The sequence below is a fragment of the Candoia aspera genome, chromosome 9 (assembly GCF_035149785.1).
Source record: "Candoia aspera isolate rCanAsp1 chromosome 9, rCanAsp1.hap2, whole genome shotgun sequence".
NCBI lineage: Eukaryota > Metazoa > Chordata > Lepidosauria > Squamata > Boidae > Candoia > Candoia aspera.
Window position 1 is genome coordinate 23157993 of NC_086161.1, and position 23254 is coordinate 23181246.

Below are 23254 nucleotides of genomic sequence, written 5' to 3' on the forward strand. Positions count from 1 at the left end.
TACTTCTCCCACCTCCACATTTGCCCCTGCTCTGCTATGAAAGAAGGAAACAAAGGACTGTCTCCAACCTCTGCAGACCATTTCTCCAAGTAGCAACTTCCTTCCTGGTTCACAGCATCAGAACAGACAATCTACAAGCTTGGAAAATTTTGCAAAACTGGCTCAGTTGATGAACACAAGGCCAGTAAGGACTGGCAGGAGTGAAGCAGAGATTACTTTGGAGAACACCCTGAGGGATCATCAGGATGAAGAGGTGCTTCTCCCACCAACCCCTCGCAAATGTTCAGAGATGTGGTGAGGAAGCTGAGCTGCCTTTGGGCTCTATCTGTCTCATCATCTCTAGGAGTAGGATTGCCATGGACTGCAGTGGTCCAGGACCGTATGGCTCCCTTCCTGCACTTCCTGGAGGTCACCTGCTGAATGCTAGTGAACCTCAGTCAGCAACTGATCAGGTACACCCAGTCAGGCTGGACTCACCTGCCAGACTGAAAATGGGTGAGTGGTCCTCCAGGTTCTCTCCTGAAATACCAGCAACCACACAGGAAGGCAGCTTGTTAACCACTTGCCTTTCGTGTTAAGATGTAAGATATTTAAGATGTTTGCTTTAAGATTAATTTTAGGTTTTATGTGGTGTTGTAACTATGTATATTAATTACTTTTTCTGACATGGGTCTGGATCAATGTCATTATTTATGGGCGATTCATCTCAATGCGTTGTATTCTCTAAAGCCCACAGCACAATTTCACACATCTTGGAAGAGCATGATGGGACAGGCATCTTGCAAGGAGTCCTCCCTTGGCAGGTGGACAGTCTCCCCATCTGCAATGCTACGGCACTCACCGTTCAGCCCAGACTTGTTGCCGTGGGCTTGCTTTGATCCCGCCTGGACCAGAGGGCCTTGAGAGGTCTGTGGGACGCCAGTCTTCAGACGAGCCCCTGACGGGGCTCCTCCTGGAGCTTGGGCCTCTGAAAGAAAGCAGCCAAGAGGTGATTCTACAAGCAAGGAAGCTCTTCCTTCCTCCCAACTACTGATCCCCTTCTCAGATGTTCAGCAGCCTTGAACTGCAGGATGCCTGCAAAGAGAAAGCAAGGGTCATCTGGCTGAATTTCTCTTTCTCTTTTGCTGGAGTCCAAATTTTTCCTGTTTTCTCACAGGGAGAGTTTGTGGTTTCTTTCTGTTCCGTCATAGCTGATAGCTACTGGGATCGTTTAATGTGTTGAAACTGGATCTTGCAGGGGACTGTGCAGGGCAGAAGCCCTCCTGATGGCCTGAGCCTCATGCAGCAGGCTGGCTCTCCCTCTGCTTCCCTAAAAGCCACTTTGCTCTGCCTTCCAAGAGCTGCGGCTTCTGCCCCATGGATGCCCCTCTTTCCCCACCCTCTTCATACACTCTCAGCTAGTGCAGATGGTCACCAGGGGCTCTCCCTCTCTCTGAAGACCATTCCCCTTCATCCCTGCGCTTGCTTGGTACGTCGAGGGATATCCTGGGGGAGGGCTGCACCTGGCTTGGGGACATGGAGGGCTTGGGGCCAAGGCTAGGAGAAGCGGCCCCAGTAAGACTCATTGGAAGAAGAGGGTAGCCAGAGGCTGAACCCTCGGTTTGAGGTCCTCTCAGCTTGGAAGGACCCCAGAAGCTCTTGACTAGCGCGTAGGTCCTTCCTGCTGCCTTGAACAGGGACAGGAACAAACTGAGGCTACAAAAGACCGGTTTGCTGCCTGAAGCAGGTCAAGTCTGTGGGTGACTCCTGGTACCAAGTCTGTTCAGCACTCACCTTGCAACCCAGGAAGGATATGAGGCATGTTCTCAAACTCAGTATCTAAGGATGAAGCAGGAGCCAAGAGGATCTCAGGTGTCCTCACAAACCGATGGAGGCTACGTGGGTGGTGCTCACTTCTGGGCTGAGCAAGAACTTCATTAAGACCATTAGTCTGGCGTTTGTGCTGCTCCCCATTGGGGGCTGTGACGGGTGTGAAGGAACATGGGATTAGTGCTGCTTATAAAGGAGATCTGATGTCAGTTTAACCCCATAAAACCATTATTCAAATCAAATCGATATCCAGTACTTTATAAAGGCAGCCAATGTGATAAAAATAAGCAATCAGAATAAATAAGATGTGCTTCTATCCAGTCTGAGGAAGTCTGTCCTTATTACCGCCAGAAATGGCAAAATGTAATATTTTCAAGCTTGATGTGAAATTGGAAGAATGAGCAACACCAACCTTTGAGGTCTGCAGCTGAGGGTTTTGCAGTGCTGTGTCTGGATGGCCCTGCTGGCACTGATGTCTCAGAGATCTGAGGCTCCACGTCTTTGAGGACCAGGACCACTTGGCCGGTTGGAGGTGGCAGTGCTGTCTGAGCTGGATTTCTCCCTTCCAGAGGGATGAGGGCCAGAGGGCCAGGGCTGTGCAGGTAGCTCTCATCCTGCAAAGAGGTGGGCTGGCTGGGCCCGTGCTCAAGCAGCGGCTTCTGTACCAGCTGAAGGCAGGGCAAATACCGGCAGCGGGAGTGCCTGTATATCTGCTGCATGGGACTGGTGGTAGGAAGATTTCTATAGGGAGGTGGGAATGGTGCATAAAAGTTCTGAGAGGGATCATTGCTTTTCCACCCAGATTCAGGAGATTTACAGGCTGCCAAGAGTGGTTGTTCTCCATGAATATTTTGGGGATGTGAAGTCCCTGGAGGCAGGTAGCTTTGGCTGCTCGCATTGCCTGGGGCTTGCTGAGCAGGGAAATTTAAAATGGGAGGCTGGGCGCAAAGATCCATCAGAACTGGTGACTCGGTTCCAGAGCCACCATGAGGCTCTCCCCCTGTTGCAGAGACATCTGTCACTGTGGGACAGCTCAGAGGCTGAAGGTCCTTATCTTTTGCTGCCCACAAGTTATGAGTCTGATCTGCAACATACAGACAAACACACACACAAAGAAGGGTGAGGATTTAGCCATTTACCTATGGATCAGCCAGATTAATACACATACACAATTCTGAGTATTTGCATTCAGCATCTCAATATACTGTACACGAATCCTGTACAGAAAACCAGGACTGCTGTTTGGAAGCTGGGAGGGAGCAGTAGAGATTCAGACCAGGTACTTTCTCCATCATTCAAGGTCCCTGCTGGAATGTTCCTATTCTGAAGTGTGAATCTCTAGGTCACCTGAACTGTTACCGCCCGCTCTCCCCCGTCTTCCTAAACCCAATAGGGGCCACTTTGCTTCTCCCCCAAATTTGATCCTAGAAGTTTCTTCACCCTGAGGACCTCTACAAGATTTTGGAGGCTCCAACAGCTTGTTCCCATTTTCTGTCTGGAAGTCTTCCTGCTATTGTATTCCTCCCAGTATGGAGCTGTTCAAAGTCTGAAGACCAGTAAGGAGCAACAGTCATTTATCAGGGATGGCCTAGTGAATCCTGGGGTTGGACGTGATGACCTCTTAGGTCCCTTCCAACTATGATTCTATGATTCCTACCCATTAGGTCCCTTCCTTAGGTCCCTTCCAACTATGATTCTATGAATTTCCTACACATTTCCCTCTTAGTGAATTTCCTTTCTGTTTTTCTTATGTTTGAAGATGCTCTATATTTGGTTAAACTGCTGATTTGCATGGGTTCTCTAAGAGTTTCAACATGTGTGTTTCTTAGTGCTTTTCCTCAAATCCTATAAAGTTGGTGCTGGGGCCTTCTGGCCAAAAATCCTGTGTGTTAATAGAGCTATACACATTTGGGTGTAGAAGCAGAAACTGGTTTCCTACACACACCTAAGTCTATCTGAAGCTCCTTCAACCATTATTCTCAAAACAGAAATGAAACAAGTCTTTTTTCAACTGGAGAAATCAAAACTGAGGGGTTTGGTCAAGTCAGTTTCCAGTAGAGGAATCCATGGATCTGAGATCATAAACCTTGTTCTTTGTCGTCCCCATGGTAACCCCAAGATTCCAACAGAATGTTGTGATCCGAAAGGGAGTCCAAGGGGAGAGCAGTTAGAGCAACTGAAAACCTGTGAAATAGGAGAAGCCATTCACCATATTCATTCACTGTACTATGCCATGGTTGGTTTAATCACATTTTTTAAAATAAAGTCCAAATGACATGATTCCTGTAAGCCTTAAACCATGGTTTACAGTATCTAATGGCTGGACTCACAAGAAGGCTAAGCCAAAACAAGCCACCCAAATTTCAGCTTTGTGGGATGAACAAACCGTGTGAAAGAGTATGGGCAACCTTACGTTGTTAAACATGTTTTAGACTGTGGCTTTAATCAATTTCCCTTTCTGGTTGTGCTTGTACAGAGATGCCCACTCTTGATCAAAACCAAACCAAGCCACCATATGTCCATCAGATTCAAGGGTCCCTTCCTGGCCATGTGCTGTGCAAATCCTGCCCTTCTCCCACTTTTGTAGATAACAGTTTCTAACAGGTTTTGTACTGATAGAATCTTTCCTAACACATTAAACAAAGTCCGTGTTTGAATCATCAGCGTGTGCCCCAAAGTCCAAAACCATAATGCTCAATGGGCATCTCAAGGGCACAATGGGCAGGACTGATGGCTCTATCTCTATACCCTCACAAGGGTCCTTCTCTCCCTTTCTTGACAAACCAAAACTTACAAGCCTACAGACTGCTTAAGACACCAACTGGACAGATCCCCTGCCCTCCCCATCCTCATCCTTTTCTCCTATTGTAACGACTGTGGTCTTTGGTAGTAGAAGGTGGGTTTGGTTTGGTTTGGTTTTGTTTCATTTCCAAATTCATGATGTGTAGCAAAATGTCACATATATTAACCTTACCCCTAAGCCATAAATCTGGAGAAAGTGGCAAGCACATTTCTAGGTTCGCACATTACACAAAGCCACTGTTCATTGTATATTTGAACAAGCTCTAATGACCATCATTTACAAACCAGAGTGGGTGTCTACACATTCAGCCCAAACCAAAAACACTCCCTTCTGACTTCTGGGTGATACCTGAACCAGATCATCTAATCAGTCCATCAAATCCTGTGAGTCTTTTGGCTTTTTTTAGTTCTTATTCTACTTTTCCCCCCTAAGCTTCCACATTTCTTTCTTTCTTCTTTAACCAAAGACTTTGGTTTCCCCAACTATGAATTCATAACTTGATATAACCTCTGAGAGTCTCCTGGGGAATTTAAGGATTTGTCAGCATATGAAAATGGCACAATTTCCTACCTGCCATGATGGAAAAAGTACGTGTTCAAGAAAGGCAAGAAAATAAGTTAGTTTTTGAATCAGTGGAGAAACGACTCCTGCACACCTAACTGAAAGAGCATCCAGTAAGGAGTGAATAACAGAATTGCATCAAAGCAAAGTTGTTTATTCTTGTCCCCATGGCAACCAAGGGGATTGTGATGCGGGGGCAAATGCAATATTCAAAGTAGGTTATGATGATGAAAGATGATGTCATTGAAGCAGATCAAGGACCCTCAAGAGCTGAGAAAGTGATCAGCAAACCCTATATGGGAGATCACTCAGTTTGATTGGTTTCCAAACTTCATTTTGATATCAAGAGGAAGACGTATTCTGAGATTTCCCCGTACATCAAGTCCCTTTCACACTTTATTACTCATGAACTCAAGCAGACATCAGTCCAAACTACTGTAAGCTAGAAGGTTCCCACTGGGGGAAGTGGTGTATGAATTGGAAAGTCCCATGTCAGTTATTATATTTGCTAGGGAATCTGGAGGCCATCCTGCCAAGCAGCTCCCTCGGGGACTATTGATAATTTGGTAATAGTAGTGACTGACTTACAGGGCTGTTGTAAAGAAAATGTGTAAAATGCACACTAAATGCAAAATTGTTTTTTTTAAATAGATCAATTCTACAGCTTTCTTCCTCAAGGCAGTATCTAATAAAATAACCCCTCCAAGTGATCTCCCATCCAAGCACCAAGATACATGCATCTACAGCAAAGCAACTGGTCACGCCTTTTTGGACTGATAACCTGTCTTTCCAAAGTTGTTCATTCCAGACCTTCCCTTTCTTTCGCTTCCTTTATTTAATCTGTAAAATTCATTAATCAGATATGCAGAGTTCATCTCTATGTATCTAAGGGAAAATATGGAAACTTGGTTGGTTATCAGATGATGGGGCTGGCAGAGGTAGCGATGGTATTTCAACTTCTTATTCAGACCAAAGACTGATCTTTTCTTTTGCTGTACTATGTTGCTTAAATATAAACACAAACAATGCAGGAGTAAAATCTCCTGCCTGTACTGTAGCCAGCCTTAGCTACATTATCGGTGTGAGAAGAGAGCCTTTCAAATTTCAAAATCATTGTAGGTGCAATAATAATTTTAAAATTCTGAACGTGAAGCTAATCTGGTCCAGTAGTTCTGGGACAAAATGATTACTGATAATGGACAATACTCTTACCTTACCACCTGCACTGCTCATCCCCTTTCTCTAGTTTTTCAAGAATCCCCCTCTACCCGGTGAGAAAATTGGGGTGGGGGGAGGTGCAGAAAGGTTTGTAACTGCTGAGATAGAAGGATCCCTTCCTTGGAAAACCAGATTGCCTGCAGCCTTAAAAGCTTTAAATATACTGTAATGTTTGGTATGAGAGAAAATAGTAGGATTCATGCATTATGTCTGAATTTCAACATTTCTCTGTGTTGGGCTCTTTATGGCCAAGCAGTCATAAAATCAGTAGGCAAGAATCCTGATGGGTAAGGCCAACTGCCTATATCCTGGAATCTTATTTTCTGCCTTGGCCACCCAGATGCCATTGGGAGTTTAACAGATGTAAAATATTGTAAAATACTTAATGAATGACCCTAGCGTCAATAAAATAAACTCAACATCCACAGCAAAAGACATTCTAAGGAAATTCAAAGCATCCTGAGAATGAGATAGGAAAACAGAAGTTTGTTGGAGGGAAAGGGTCTTCTTGGGAAATTGGAAGATTGGTTTTGGTGTAAGAACAACGCCATTCCTTACATTGGTTAAATAGTTGGAGCCAGAGGCCCAGAACCTTTTGTAGTTGGCTGAAGCGGGGGTCGGTTTGAGTAGCCTGCTCAGCAAAAGCCCTTCAATCTTAGCCCCATGAGCTAAAACCATCAATCCATGATTTATTTAGTTGACTCATTCTTTGATGAAATCAGCTAAAGTTGGCAGAACTAGTTCTGGACCAGATCCTTGTACATTCCCTCCCAAGAAATTATTCCCCTTGAACAAGGCTCTCAATTAACAGGGCTAAGATTAATCTCCCTTGCCCCACACATTGCATCACCCTGTTGCTCTGACTGCAATGGAACTTGAGACTCTGGGATGAGCTGTGTTGTGAAAGCTCACCTGTTGAATCTTAGTAGAGTGTGAAAGAAGAGAACCGGTTGTGTATTAGGAAGCTTGGTAGTCTTCAGAAAAGGAGAAATGGACAGAACAAAACAGAAGTTCACTGCTGGTCCAGATTGGAAATGGGTAGCTTTGAGCTTTAGCACAGTGACAGCTTCCTAACAGACCACCCAGCACAAGGCATTCAGCACGCTGGAGAGCTCCACACACAGGGAAGTTTTTGGATTCACCACCCTGGACAGCTCATCTCATGAGCTATGGCAGGGTTTCTCAACCTTGGCTGCTTTAAGATGTGGACTTCAACTCCCAGAATTGGCCAAGGCTGGCTGGGGAATTCTGGGAGTTGAAGTCCACACATCTTAAAGCAGCCAAGATTGAGAAACACTGAGCTGTGGAATTCACTTTCCTGAACAACGAATGGGAATACTTCCCAAAGCATTGCACATGGAACAGATGCCTGTGTTAATGTTGGAAGCCCCCAAGTGCACATTTCCAGGCAAGGAATCATAGCTCTATGTATGGTCTCCAGCCTCCAGTTCACGCCCCCAGGTTGTCTTGTAACTGTGTTTTCTTTCTTCATTGTGTTGTAAATCTTAATACATTATATCGTTTCGAAACAGTGCTATTTAATATTAATTGAAGATTAACAACACTCTATTGTTTAGATAACAGACTACTGATAAAGTTAGTTCGTTCTTTAAAACACCCTAGTAATCTGTATTATCATTACGGGGGAAAGCCACAAGGACCAGAACCAGTAATTTCCTTTGCTGCTGCTGCATTTCTGCTTTATTCTCTTCCATGCCTTCAGGATGCTTCCTCAGAGCGGCTGGGGAACACCCAGGGCAACAGCAACTTGGCTTTTCTTCCTTCTTGATTCTGTGTAACTTTGTTGATGTTCTCCATGACCAGATGGTTAGATGCTACCAACTCTTCATTATGGAAAGGAAAAAAAAAACTATTTGGGGGGCCATCAGACCAAAGTTTGGTGTTGTGGTTAAGGTGCTGAACTAGAAACCAGGACATGAAAGCTGGCTGTCACAGCCCAACCCGCTCATAGGGTTATTGTTGTAGGGAAAATAGGAAGCAGGCGCATTATGTACTTCACTTGGAGTTATATAAAAATAAAGGTTGCATGATAAACGCATGTAGTAGGAATTGTACCAGCACACTTGCTGTGATTGGTCAAATAAATTAAGTACAGTACAGTCAATTATCTTGGGCTCATTTCTGAAGGGAGATATGAAATGAGTTTTGTGTCGCCTGCTAACAAGAGGAAAGCACAAAGTCCTGCTACTTAAAAGAAAATGGAGAAATTTATAGTAAATGATAACCTTTTTGAAGGTATAAAATCTGCCCAGTATCAGAGAAGCAGATGCAAAATTCTGGCTTTCTTTCATTTTTTTTTCCCCAAATGCCCAGAAGATTTTTAATTAGGGGAAGAGTTACAAAATACTTTACACATTTATTTATTTTCTTGTTTATGCAGATTTCAGTCAGATAGACATCTGGGGGGAGGGAGAAAGGGTCCTCAATCCCCCTCCCATTGTTTGACCAGCAGTATCAACTGCAGACCTAAGCCACCTTATTTTTTAAGTAGAGCACATTTGGAATTTCAAGAGCCCGTGATGGGCACTTACCATTCGGATGCGACATACCTGCCCGTTCACAAAATGGCTGCCATCGTGGGTACGTCCAGTCACAGAACACCCATTCACCCAAAGGCAATCTGCTCTCTACCAGGGACATTTTAGCGGGGCCAAGGACATCCTTGTAAACATGATGCTAGTGCAGTGCATTGGTTTGCAGGTATCAGCTTCCTATTTTTAATTTTAAAACATTCACCATAAACATTGGCAGGGAGTCTGGTGGGCACCCAGGAAGGTGCCTGCATCACCTTGATGCCTAAAAAAAAAGCATAGCCACGAATTTTACACCCCCATTAATGGAGGAAAAGCAACAGCAGCAGCTGCAATCCAAAATGTTGCCTGGCTCTTTAATTCAAGCTTTGTAGCTCATGGTGTCCTGCAAATCCCTTACATATTACAATGCCCCTAAGAAAACTGTGATGAGTGTCTCCCCCTGTATTAAAGCAGTCTCCCTTGCGTTGAGTTCAATTCTGGATGACTTCATGGACACGGACATGTTTTTTTTCAGCAACAGTATGGCTGCTCTGCCTTCTTCTGGTCTCCCCCTACATTGGTTACCAAACTAAGCCTTTGGAGCTTTTAATAGGGTGGACCCGATTTATGGAATATCTTCTCTACAGACATTCAGGCTGGACCAATATTTGCCTCATTGTGAGCACCAGGTGAAAACCTTTCCTGACTACAGTACAGTAGGCTAAAATGGACGCTAAAGGCCTTCAAGCAAGGAATCCACTCATATTGACAGGGATATTTTTGCAGCAACAAGTACTGCACCTTTCCTTATGGAATTAAATTGAATTAAATTAAATTAAGTTGAATTTGATATTCAATACCAAGTTGTGCAATTTTATCATGCTACCACAGGTTTAGACCTAAGGTATTTAACAGCGTTATCTTCCAGAAAAACAAAATAGGTGGGTTTTTGTTCGGTTACAAAACCGTGCAAATAAAAGAAGCCAATATTAGCAATCGTTTTTAAAGAAGTGTCCCCAACACAAAACAAACAATTACGAATTCTAAAATGCAGATGGTTTATTTTCAGTTTGTTGTTGTTTCACTGTGCTGAACAAGCTATTTTATCTTCATAGCACATGAAGGGTATATTTTAAATTAAGTATTACAAAAATATGCTACCAGCAAGTATTTAAGGATAGACAATGGACAACCATCCCAACCATCAAAGATATGTACAAACCAAGTAACAGTTTATGATCACTTTTAATAGCTTATTTTTTTAAACACTAATTCAAGACACAAATTCTTTAAGTTTCAGTTTTTGGAACAGCAATCTATCTTAAGCAAGGTAAAGAGAGTGTTCAAATATAGATACAACTCAAAAGGCACTCAAAAGTTCTAGATTCCTGAACACAGGATATATATTCCCGCTCTGAGTTTGATTTCAGTCACTAAAATGCTTTCAAATGCTTGTATTTAGTGTGTGTTCAGCTTCAACAGGATATTTGTTGCAATCCTGAGACATGTTGCTGCGCTGTGTGTATAGGCAGACCCACAGAACTTCAGTGCCTTTAAAGCTACGCAGGATCCAGAATTTCACCTGGCTGGCCCTTCTGACAACAGAGTGGAAGCCATCAGAGAAACCCCAGGGGTCAAAATGCAATTCTCAGCTGGAGCCCCTTTTCTCTTTGGGGCTGGACTTGGCTGCCTGACTAGCAGAGGTTCACCCAGCCCACGGTTGGGGAGTGCTTTTTTGCTTAAAGTCAAAAAACAAAAAGTAAAAAAGTGAAAACAGGTATCAAATAATAAAACAATGGATCTGAGTTCTGATGAATTAAAAATGCTGAACTGAGGCAGCCAGATGCTACAGAATGACTTTTAAAAATACATCCAATGTTTAAAAAATGTATGTTTCTTGAAAACAAAACAATATATATTATAGAAAGGCTTCAACTCAACAGGAAGTACTTACAAGTGTAATGAATTAAAAGCAATCCAGAAATAGAGATTTCACCAAGCCAGTAACTGACCCTTAACAATGAAGGGCTTGGTCAGAAGAACAAATCGAGACCGTAAAGTAAAAACAGTATGTTGTATTTAAGTTAATGTGGGTTTTATACATGTATCATCATATTCCTTTTAATTAAGCAGGCCCAGTTAATGAACTGCGTTTGAATTATTTCTGTACTGTCAGGAAACTGGTGGTAATCCTCATATTTATCACTCTCTGGGGCTCAGAATTCACAGGAAAAGAAGAGGTCATCATAAGTAGTTTCAGCTATTCAGATATGCATAGGAATGTATAGACACGAGGTGGAAGTTGCATTTATCTGCTACGGCAGGGGTGGGGAACTCTGGTTCACAATATCTCAAAACTACAGCTCCCAACATACCTCACTGGTTAGTCATGCCGGCTGGTGCTGCTGGGGCTTGTATTCTGACAATTGGTAGAATATCACAGTTCCCCCTCCCTTTGCTTCAATGTGTAAGGCCATCTCATTGTTTTTCTTTCAGTGCATCAGGAGCTTCCAAGTTAAAGCAACCATGCAAAGAAGTTTCAAACGTCACTCTCAGCTGTCTAGGTTATCTGACTGTCCGTCATTTTCCTTTCTCTTCTCTGGGGAGGTATACAGGAAGTTGCAACAGATATACAGAGGGAAGACCAGCAGCCTACTGTCCAAATTCATCACTACCTGTTCCTAAAAAGCAAAAAAAAAAAAAAAAGGCAAGTTATGAGACCGAAAAAAATGCTTTCAGAAACCCTGCAAAAAGGTTTAGAGAAAATGCTAGAAATTATGAAAGCAATTAATTTGAGCCATAATCATGTAACTTCAGAGACATTGTTCAACCAAGTGTCCATCAGTTAATTTCTTACAGAAGGAGAAAACCATCACTTCTCTAAGTACTTTCCCTAGTTGTATTTTTTAGGCTTTCAAGGATTTCTAGCCCTTCCAGCACAATCCACCAAAACAGCAGCCACTGAAGGGGCCAGCTTATCCTGCCAGCTTTCACTTGCACCAGGAGGCTTCAAATCGATACTTTTCCATGTGTTTAAACGCCTGAATAAAATGAAAGGAATTGGCTGCCTGCTCCGACTGCTTGCAGCTGATTATCCAGCAAGTGATACTCTTCAAAACATCCTTCCTTCTTGTGCTCAGAAACACTGGGGTTCTCGAGGAAAGGAATTCTCTCCAAGAATCATCTGACGAGAGCTGTAAGAAATACTGCATTTCACCTGACTTTCTCAGTGCCCTGCAGGAAGGAAGAAGCAACCTCACACTATCTTCCTCTGTGGGGAGAAAAGCTGGCAGCCCTTCCAGCTTTGCTACACATTCTCGGCCTATTCCAGATAGCAGGGTAAGCATTTGGACCGTGGAGGTACTGAAATTCTTCTTGAGGGATGCAGAGATTCCCAGTGCTCTGTAGAAAACATCAGCAAAACCTTTGTTGAAGAAACCAAATCTGTGCCTATGAATTTACCAGTCTTGGAGCATTAGACAGTCTCTTGAGGAAGTGCTGATGGCACCAATCCAACCAGGCAGGCATTCATTCATCTGATAAGACAAGAACAGTCTCAGGTACCCTGAAGAATTAGCTGTGCCAGGGAAAGAACAAATATACCCGTTGGTTTTCTTGTTTCTTGAAAAACAAGACTTGTTTTACTCCCATCTTCTACCTCACCCAACCCTTATTCTTATTTGACTTTGCAGTCAAATATCTATCTATCTATATCTATCTCAGTATCTTTCTGGATAGCTTATCTACGCCACTATCCACGATAGGATCCTTCCAGAATGTTTCTTTTAAACGGTGGAGGCCCATGGAGTTCAGCCTCTTCCTGGAAGAACTGTCTCAACCAAGTAGTAGGGAGCTTCTGTTGTTCTCCCCAGCCATTAGCCTCAGGAGCATCACAACATTCTGGTTTGTTTTCACCATTTTCTAAAAGCTACAGGAAACTACTGGGATGTTTGGACTGTGGATGAGCCTCCTATTTTCAACTTGTCTTCCTGGAAGGCTGCGTGACTCTTCAGTCAGAAGGTTTTGGAGGGGATGCCGGGAAACAAGACCTAGGCAGACCAGACAGAGGCACTGCAGATACAGACGATGATGACTACCACTGGAGGTTTGTCTCTGATCTTGAATAGGCTTGCACACACCCTGAAAAACAAGTCTGTGGTTCTGGGGTGCTCCTGGATTCTATTGCATAGGTACATGAGCTTGTCCGGGGATGTCAGCTGTTTGTAAAAGCTGGACCTTGTGCCAATTACCCACCTACCAGTAGCATCTAGGCTACTGGAATGCACTTTTCCTTGGGGCATTGTAGATGAAGAAGTTCAGGCACACGCAAATGGATGCTGGCATCTTTCCTAGTGAACTCTGGCATTTACCCATCATACCATTGCCAAGGCTCTGTTCAGATGCTTGTCAGCATACCTGCAGGGCTCAGAAGGAACGGCTCGCAAGGCCTCGTTTCCTGCAAACAGCTTACTGTACTCCTTCGAGACATTTTTTTTTAAAATGCCTGTTTCAACCAGGGGCCATCCCCACCCATTTTCTGGGAAACTGGTGTAAGTTCACTGCTTCCATGTGTCTTGCGCTGAAGAAACAGGCCGAGAAGATCATGCTCACAGAAATTTAAAAAGCAGTTTTTCTCTTTCTGGCCCCTGCTGTCCCTGAGAAGCCGCTCACAGACTTCTTATGCTGCTCCCGTCTGTCTCACCCGACTCTTATTCTTCCTCTTCAGCTCAACAGTTGAACAAAGCTTCCCACCAAACAATTTGAAAGACAAGCAGGGGAAAGAAAAGAGAAGAGGACCATCAGCAGTTAAGGTGGAGGGACTCAACTACAGCAAGCAATGGGTGCACTGCTGGAAGACCAAAAGACCAGGTTGATGGCCGATCCTCTTGGTGAAAATCTACCTAAGTGGTCACTAAGAGTTGACACCAACTTGAGGTACATAATCCATTTAATGGCTTCCAATTTAAATTCTTAAAAGGAATTATCAACTACTTCCTACTTAGGCTGTCCCTACGGAAACTTGGCGCTCTGAACAGGAAGCCTCAGTTTCTGTAGCAGAGGCCAGAAGCCCTTAGCGAGACTGCAATGCGCAAATACAGCGTCACAAAGGAACATAATTTTGAGACAGCCAATGGTGGAACCCAGTTCATTTCTCTGTTTAACTCTCCTGCTTCTTATGAGGGGATAATACTTTCTTTTCTGACACCGCTGGCTAAAATGAAGCAAAAGCTTTGCAAATACAAACCTGATCTTTTTCAAGGGTTAGTATCTGATATCCTGCAGTTCGGCTACAAATAAGCTTTCCACTGCTATCAAAAGAAGCCAGTCGCAGCCTAAGGACAGAAGAGAAATTACACTAAGCTAAAATCTATGAAAAAATGGTGGTGGTGGTGGCATTTCCTGAGGGGAGGGTGAGGAGAGATTAAAAAAAAAAGCATCTCTTATAGCCCTGTTACAGTTCCCAGAACAATGTGTAGCAATGCCAGTAGTGTGGAGGATGATGGAAAAGTCTGTTCAGCTAAAAACACACCCAGCTTGCTCATTGAAAGGCCTGAGCTGACTCTGTTTTGGCAAAAAGTATGACAAATCTTTGTGCTTGGGAAGAACACTTGGCCTGTCATGGGTAACGGTGACCTGCTGGTGTCTGTCATTATCCTAAACACAGATTTCTATACACCTGTGGGGATTTGAATGTTATGACTCTAGCAAGTACTGCAGTATTTTATCTGCTATTCACCCAGCAAATTTCCCCATCTATATACCAAAAGAGCAAAGAGAAACAGTGTCAGGGAGGGACAGGTTCCTTTGCTGCTTTAGCCTTCTTTTCCCCATTTCTCTTCCTATGCTAAGCCCTCCACACTACTTTCCCCTGGAAAGTTGTGCACTTTCACAGTTGTTTCTAACAACTTTCCACCTCCTGCCTGCTGCTGCTTCAAGATCCCAATGAACAAATGACTTTGTTGTAGTCATGGACCACAGCGTAACAAAATAAGCACCTAAAACTTCAGCAAAAGAGGTAGAGAAAACCAACCTGAGTCTTGGAACGGACAAGGCTTACTCTGCCGGAGGAGGAGAGGGAGCCGCGAGGAGTCACTCTCTGCCTCTCCAGACAGCAGCCACAGCCAGCAAATTGCTGTCTAACTCCAATGCTCACGGTCGCCATCTTGAATAAAAATTCAAGATGGTGACCATGAGTAGATGCCGTTCACTGCTCTAAAGGGGTGAGTCCTAATATCTTTCGACCCCCACCCCCCCAGCTTTAACCTTGCTTGTCGAGGTTTTGCGGGGAGATTTTGATGGTCTCTGACCCCATATCTGATGGGTTGGGTGTGAGGCCAGACAGAACCCCCTTGACAGAATGGTGGGTGGTGGCGGGCCTCAGTGGGTCTTGATGGCGCAGCAGTCCCTCTGCCGGAGCCTTTTTTTAGCTGGAGCTGCTGTGGCCAGGAGCTGCTGCCAGAGCTTTCGCCGGAGCCCCCTGGATTGAGTGAGGGCGACGATACATCTCGGCGGTTGCAAGGCACAGCAGACCCCGGCAGCAGGTCCAGGCGGGGTGGTGAGCACCGGCACAGTAGACCAACTTTGGCGGTGCAGCAGACCTCGGTGGGGTGACTGGCAATGGAGGGAGCCTCGCGGCAGCAGACCAGTCTTGGCAACGCAGCGGCCCTGGGCAGCAGACTGGCCTCAGTGACACAGCTTAAGGCTCAGGGCCCTAAGACCGGTGGACTGGCCTCGGCGACGCAGCGAATCTCAGCGTGGCAGATCGGCCTTGGACCAGTGGACTGGCTCAGTGACGCAGCGAATTCTGGTGGTGCAGTGGACCTGGCAGCCTGGGCAGCATAGGGAACTTTGGCAATGTGATAGGCCTCGGCGTGGACTTAGTAACGCGGTGGGCCTCATTGTGGTGAATGGGCCCTGCTGGCCTCAATGCAGTGGCGGCCTGGGCCACACGGTGAGCCCTGGGGGACTTTTGGGGTCTCCTGGCCCTGGTGCCGGCAGTGACATTGGGGGGGGGAACCTCCTGGGGGGCACTGGCCCTTACGCCTGGCGAACTTTCGAATAGCTGGACAGTGGGTGCCATGGAGTCTAGAATTAAAAATCAGCCATCCCTCCCGCACCATCCTAGAGGTGACCAGGGTTATTAGGGTCCCTCCTGGGTGAATGGGGTACCCCCCCTCAGATGTGAGGTGCGGGAGGGAGTACAGGTTTGGATGGAGTGTGTGAAAACACCCACCCCGAGTGAGAGGCAGGGGGTGAGGAGTAGTGAATGGAGTGCCCCTCCTGCCGACCAGTGGGAGAGGCCGGGGGGGGCACAGTGAGTGAGCAGGTGGGCAATGGTTGGGCTCTGACAGTGCCAAGAGCATGAGCTGGTGCACTGGAGGGGCCCACCATAGTCCTGTGGCTGACTGAGAGTGTACAAGGTTGTATGAATGAATGGAGGGATCCCTATTTTTATCCAGGGATCTCTGGAGTGCAGGACTGGGGGCTAATAGACTCTGAGAATCTGGGGGTTGTAGGGCGGGGCAGGTTATCGAGGTGGTGATGGGCCAGGGACATTACGACGGGAGCCAGAGGGCAGGCCATCTTTGGGGAAGATGCCCCCCGTGTTTATTACCTGTGGCATGCTCTGGCCCTCCGTGCTCAGACCTAGGTCCTTGACAGCAGACTTGTGGAAGCCCTGGTCTTCGGCTGTTGCTTGACGCCAGGTCAGTTAACAACAAGGCTCCCCTCATATGTGATTTGATCACGAAGGAGGGGGCAGACCTGGCATGTATTACCGAAACCTGGCTGGGCCTGGAAGGAGGTGTTGCTCTTTTGGAGGTATGCCCGCCCGGATTCCGAGTACAGCACCAGCCGAGACCTCAGGGCAGGGGAGGAGGGGTGGCTGTTGTCATCCGAGAATCCCTAGTAGCCGTCAGGGGTCCGGCTCCACAAGTGGCTGGGTGTGAGACCCTGTTTCTCAAGTTGGGCTCCCAAGAACAGCTGGGAGTATTGCTGCTGTACCAGCCCCCCTGCTGCGTTGCAACCTCCCTGCCTGAGGCCGTCTCAGGTTTGGCGGTGGAGTTCCCCAAACTTATGGTTCTGGAGGACTTCAATCTGCCTTCCCTGGGGCGTGCCTCGGAGGCAGCTCGGGAGTTCGTGGCTATCATGGCAGCCATGGGCCTGTCCCAGATCATTTGGGACCCGACTCGAGACAGTGGTCTCACTCCGGACTTGGTCTTCTTGTCGGAGCAGTGGCAACGTGATCTGAGGGGAGAGCTGCATCTGTCCCCATTGTCATAGTCAGATCATGCCCTGGTGGCCCTGAGATTCTCCTATGCCGCTCCCCTCTGCAGGGAGGCAGGACCCATTCGGCGACTGATGGACCCAGCAGGGTTTCAGAGGGAGCTGGGGGAGGTGCTCAGGGATCTGCTGCACGGTCCAGCGGAGGCCCTGGCTGCGGCCTGGAACAGGGAGGCGGCTGGGGCCTTGGACAGGATCGCGCCTGTGCGGCCTCTCTTGCTTCATTCAACCCAACACTCCCCGTGGTTCACGGAGGAGCTGAGAGTTTTGAAGAGGCTTAAGAGATGCCTAGAGCGCCGCTGGAGGAAGACAAAGACCGAATCCTACCAAATACAGGTTAGAGCCACTATTAAGGCCTACCTTGTGGCGGTAAGAGCGAAGAAACATCAGTACTTCTCCGCCGTTATTGCCATGGAATGCCGCCCAGCGGCCCTGTTTAAGATCACCCGATCCCTTTTGGGGAAAGGGGACTTAGAAATTCATCTACAGGGCTGTGCTGAGGAGTTTTCTGGGCATCTGCAGGATAAAACTGCTCGGATCCATTCCAAGTTGGACTCCAAGCATGGGACAGGGTCTGTGGAGATGCCTGGGGAACGTACCTACCCAGTTATCTAGGAACAGTTCGATCCTGTTGGGCCCGAGGAAGTGGACAGGATCCTCAGGACTATAAACACCACTTGCCAATTAGATCCATGCCCCTCCTGGCTGGTGAAGGCAGCTTGGGAGGTGACGTGTGGTTGGGTCCAAGCGATGGTAAATACATCCTTGAGAGAGGGGGTGTTCCCGGTCGCCTTTAAGGAGGCACTGGTGTGCCCCCTCCTCAAGAAACCATTGCTGGACCCTACTGTACTAGACAATTTTCATCCAGTCTCCCACCTCCCCTTTTGGGGGAAGGTGGTAGAGCAAGTGGTGGCATTGCAGTTCCAGAGGACTCTGGATTATCTGGACCCCTTTCAGTCACTTTCAGGCCCGGTCATGGGATGGAAACAGCATTGGTCACACTTATGGATGACCTCTGGCAGGAGCGGGATGGAGGCAGTGCATCCATCCTTGCTCTTCTTGACCTCTCAGCAGCTTTCGATACCATCGACCATGGTATCCTTCTGAACCGACTTAGGGAGTTGGGGGTAGGTGGCGTGGTTTTGCGCTGATTCACCTCCTTCCTCCAGGGCCGGTCCCAGCCGGTGGTGATAGGAGGGGAGAGATTCAACCCTTGACCCCTTCTTTGTGGGGTGCCGCAGGGCTCGGTTCTCTCTCCACTCCTTTTCAACATCTACATGAGACCGCTGGGAGAGATCACTCGTCACCATGGGATGAGGTATCATCAATATGCCGATGATACTCAATTGTACATCTCCATCCTGGGTGAGGTAAATGATGAGGTGACCGTCCTCTCCAGGTGCCCGGGGGCTGTGGGGGTCTGGATGCGGAACCCTGGTAAGACGGAGTGGCTGTGGATCAACGGCCCCTCGGCTCCCAGGAATTTGCCATCTTTGGTTCTGGATGGGGTCGCACTGCCCCAGACAGACCTGGTGCATAACTTGGGGGTCTTCTTGGACTCATGACTCCTGCCCGAAGAGCACGTGGCAGTCATGGCCAGAGGGGCCTTTGCGCAGCTCCGTGTTGTGCACCAGTTACGCCCTTTCCTGGACCGAGAGGCCCTTCGAATGGTCACTCGTGCCCTGGTCATCTCCCATATAGACTACTGTAATGCGCTCTACATGGGGCTACCCTTGAAGAATGTCCAGAAGCTACAACTGGTCCAGAATGCAGCCACACAGGCAATTCTATGTGCCCCAAGGTTGGCACATGTAGCACCTTTGATACGCGAGCTGCACTGGGTTCCAATTTGCTTCCGGGTCCAATTCAAGGTGTTGGTTATCACCTTTAAAGCCCTACATGGCATGGGACCAGGATACCTGAGGGACTGTCTCATCCCCATCACATCGACACGTCCCACCTGGTCATGCAGAGACGGCATGTTACAGACCCCATCTGTAAAAGAATTCCACCTGGCGGGGTCCAGGAAGCGGGCCTTCTCTGCAGCAGCCCCCGCCCTCTGGAACATCCTTCCCCTGGAGATGAAGACACACCCCCTCGCTCCTGGACTTTTGAAGACAACTAAAAACCTGGTTTTTTCAGTGTGCCTGGAGCAGGAAGGGGAAAAGTCATTCCTGGGGACAGCTAGCCCCCTAGAATGGCCCTTTACTCATGGATTGATACAGAATCGTTAGCCATCTGGATTTTAGCATATTTTATATTTTTATTGTCTATTTATTTATATTTATGGTACTTATAATTGTTTTGAATTTTATATTTTGCTTTTACTGTAAACTGCCCAGAGTCCCTCCTTTTGCAGGGAGATGGGCAGTGATAAAATTTGATAGCTAGCTAGCTAGCTCCTAAGTGGCCCATTGGGGGTTGGGGAGGAGATAATTCAACCTTCTCCTGTTTTTTAATGGAAGGATAAATGATACTGATTTCCTTCCCTCCCACAACTGCTGGTGAACACGGAATCCTCCCAGAAGACATGAGTGCCGACAGGGTTCTCTCACCTTCTAGCAACGCAGAACTGCCCAGCCAAGCAAGAGAACCCACCTGAAAGCGATATTCCTCCGGGGCTGCAAACTGACCGAGCCACTGCAGGGCTGATTTAGCGTGTTGCGTTTGAAGACAATGTAACGGTTGGTGTACGTGACCAGCAGATCAAAGCCGAAATTGAAGCCCGTCCATCTCCAGCAATACTTGTGGAAAGAAAGAAAGAAAGAAAGAAAGAAAGAAAGAAAGAAAGAAAGAAAGAAAGAAAGAAAGAAAGAAACAGAGAGAGAGAGAGAGAGAGGGATAATTTAAGAAATTTGTACTCTGAATGAGTGGATTAAGTTCTGATCTTAAGAAACTTGCTAAGGACCTCCACGTTGACACCTTGCATTTTTTGTCAGCTCAGGAAATTCAAGGTTTGTTGCTTAAAAAAGCTCTATCAGCCTTGTTACCACTTTTATATTTTCCAATAACAAAGTACTTAACCTTTTAAAATGATCCAGTTATGAAAACACTGTTTGTTGGAAAACAAACAGCTTATGAAAACTGTAAATGAATTACACATTTTTAAAAGGACATGGAAAAATATTTGTGCTTACATCACCATCTTTGGCAAGTTTTCTGCCACACCGCATACTGTTTCCTTCTAGTTCCTCTTTATTAATCTCTTGAGGCCTTGAACATACAAAATAACTTTCTATAAAATGGCATTTTATCAAAAGACAGCATAAGAAAAGTATTCTAACTGGTTGCATACAGATCTTAATGCAAAATAAATTCATTTTCCCCCGGTAGGTTATCTTCTGCTTGTTAGTGTCCTCCAGTTCCTTCCTGGCTAGTGCATCTAGTGGTTATCTTCCTGGGCCAGGCTAAGATGCCTGCCTAAGTATGCTGTGCCTGGGAAGACCAGCACGCCAGCAGTACAGTAGCAATATCTTGCAGACGCTCCCAGAGCAAGGCAGAATATTGTGCTTCATGACGGAGAGAAAGCTGAATGAGCACAGAAGAGCTTTTTTGTCCCGGGCTTGTTAGTGTCTCTGACCCTGGGTTAATACGTAGTGTGCAAATGAGAAAAAAGCCACATTCTGCTCCGCTTTTTGACCTCTATGCTGTCACTAAGCTGCAAAAGACAGCAAGACGTTCTTTCCAGGCACTGAAAGTCGCCTGGCAGAGGACTATACCTGGCCCTCAGAGCAAAGGTATGCCGAACTTCGCACATTTAACCAAAGGCTAAAATGCTGTGTTGCGAATACCTAAAGAGGACTTACGTGAATCACAGAATAGCATCAGGAGTACAAGTACCAAAACAAAGTAACGTAATTCACATGTCCTTTTAACCACCTTTCACCTTCCTAAAAGGATCCATCAGATACCTTAGATTTAAAATTAAAAATTGTACTACCAACTGAAAAACTATTAGAAGAGGTGCCTGTCCGTTAAACCCAAACCAGGATAGTGACATTGCCCAGCACAACCCGGTCCCTTGAAAATTCCTTGTTCTAATACAAAGTACTGTGCCCTGAGCTCATCACTTCATTAGAAGAGATCTGGCAATCTTTACAACATTGTTAGGTTTCGTTACATTCTGAATAATTGGGAATAATCCACTAACCTGGATTACTTTCCACAATTCAGATGCAAGCTGTAGATAATTTAGAACTGTCCATTCCCTCTTAATCTTGACCTTCTCTTCTTTGGCCAGTCTCCATTCCCTGAAAAGGGTGTCCTGTTATGCTATGCCTGCTACATTATTCAGGATCTCCATTGAAGGTGAAATCAAAAGCTTTTTGGAAATCAAAGCATGCAATATTTCTGGCTTACTTTTGATAAATGCTTGTGGGCAAGTAATATTGTTGGGGGAAAAAAGACTTTCTCTGCAGGAAGCGTGCGAATTCATACAGGACGAGAGTCCCCTACCGGTTTAATACCCTGAGGTTTTATAATATCTTCCACAAATTTATCCAAAACAAGTATTGGATATTCACAGGCCTAGAGTTTCTTACCACACCAAAATCTTTTAAAATAAGCAATATCTAGGCTACTTTTCAGTGATTTTACACAATGGCTGATTTTCATGACAGGTTTAATGACATCAGAATACATTTGCGTTCTCTCAGGACTCTTGAATATACTTCACCTGCAAACAGTGGCTTATTAGTTTAACGTTTCGAGTAACATCAGATATTCCATTTTAATTACCTTTATTTGATTTAGCTCTTTGAATGACTTTCTTGAGCTCCAAGCACTGGAGCAACCCTTCCAGATATCTTCTCCTCTTCCTTTCATTTCTTTTTCATGTTTGCCATCTTTCTTATAACTTCCTAGATTTGGTCTCCAGATTCTGATTTTAATGACTTTTCTGCTGTTTTAGCCATTTGTTCCTCAGATTCTTTGTCAACATTTGTTTTGCCAGGATTTGTGCTTGTTTTGGAGTCATTTAGGCATGACTTCCATATCTGAACAGAAGTATTTAGCTTCCTTGATTCTCATCGTCAACCATATTGGCATCCCCTTGACTTGTTTTAACCTTCCTTCCTTCATGGTACACTTTCTAATGGGGTATCTATTGTGATTTAAATTAACTTTATTTCTCACACTCATGTGGAAGTTAACCTTACACAGTCATGTTTAGTTATCTGGTGTGGAATGGCTGAGACCACAGCACTGTAGCCAGGTACCATTTCCAATTGATTCAGCTTTATGCCTTCTCAAGACCGCCCAGGAATAAGTCTGGCTTGGCCTCTCCTCTAGCCACAATTAACTTCGATAAGGCACAGCTATCTTTCTTATGTTTTGTCCACTTATTCCAATACACAAATTAATCTAGCCAATGTGAAGGCAACCAAAACCACACACTGTGAAAAAATCAGTGAGGCAGCGACCGATCAAAGGATCAAGAGAACGGTGGCATTCACTGCAGCAGTGAATTACTTCAGAGATATGGAACTGCTAAGGAATTCACTTTTGCCAGTACTATTGCTACAGAGACATTTTCCAATTAAAACACCCCTGAGAAATGGTTTTTGATAAAACAGCATTATTATACACACACACATATATTGGGGCTTTGCAGAATAGCAAGCTCAGAATAACCATTTCAGAAAGAACCGTCAAGAGAGATCTACATCTACGGTGATAAGGCTGCATGTCTACAACATGCAACCGTTAATCCAATTCCTAGAATAATTCAAGCTGGCAGGCAGGCAAGGGGCTGCTGACGGGCAGGGGAAGGCATGAGTGAGTGCACAGGAGGCACACTGAGGGTCAGGGAGGGTGCACAAGGGTGCACGGGGTGCGTGGGAGGTGTGAGGCTCGGGCAGGGTGCCTGAGTGGGGGAGACTTACCACAGCAACTTGCAACCTTCCCTGCAGGCTTCCGCGCTGCCTTCTGGGGAAGCTGGCAGGGAATGTCACAAATGGAGATCACATGATCATGGGGCGCCGCAACCAGTCGTAAGCGCAACCTGGTTGCCCAGATTGCGATCATGTGACCACGGGGGTGCCGGGAC

At 46.0% G+C, this 23254-nt stretch overlaps 1 protein-coding gene across 1 annotated transcript in view; it reads right to left on the reverse strand.

Annotated features, from left to right (window-relative positions):
• Positions 1–9963: 9963 nt before the first annotated feature.
• GMCL1 (germ cell-less 1, spermatogenesis associated) overlaps positions 9964–23254 on the reverse strand; it is a 28920-nt gene continuing 15629 nt past the window's right edge. The window contains exons 11-14 of the mRNA XM_063311572.1: positions 20346–20421; positions 19807–19952; positions 14171–14258; positions 9964–11606 (exon numbers count right to left, since the gene is read on the reverse strand). Coding sequence (XP_063167642.1) covers positions 11478–11606; positions 14171–14258; positions 19807–19952; positions 20346–20421 — 439 coding nt within the window. The 3' untranslated portion in view covers positions 9964–11477. The remainder of the gene's footprint in view (positions 11607–14170; positions 14259–19806; positions 19953–20345; positions 20422–23254) is intronic.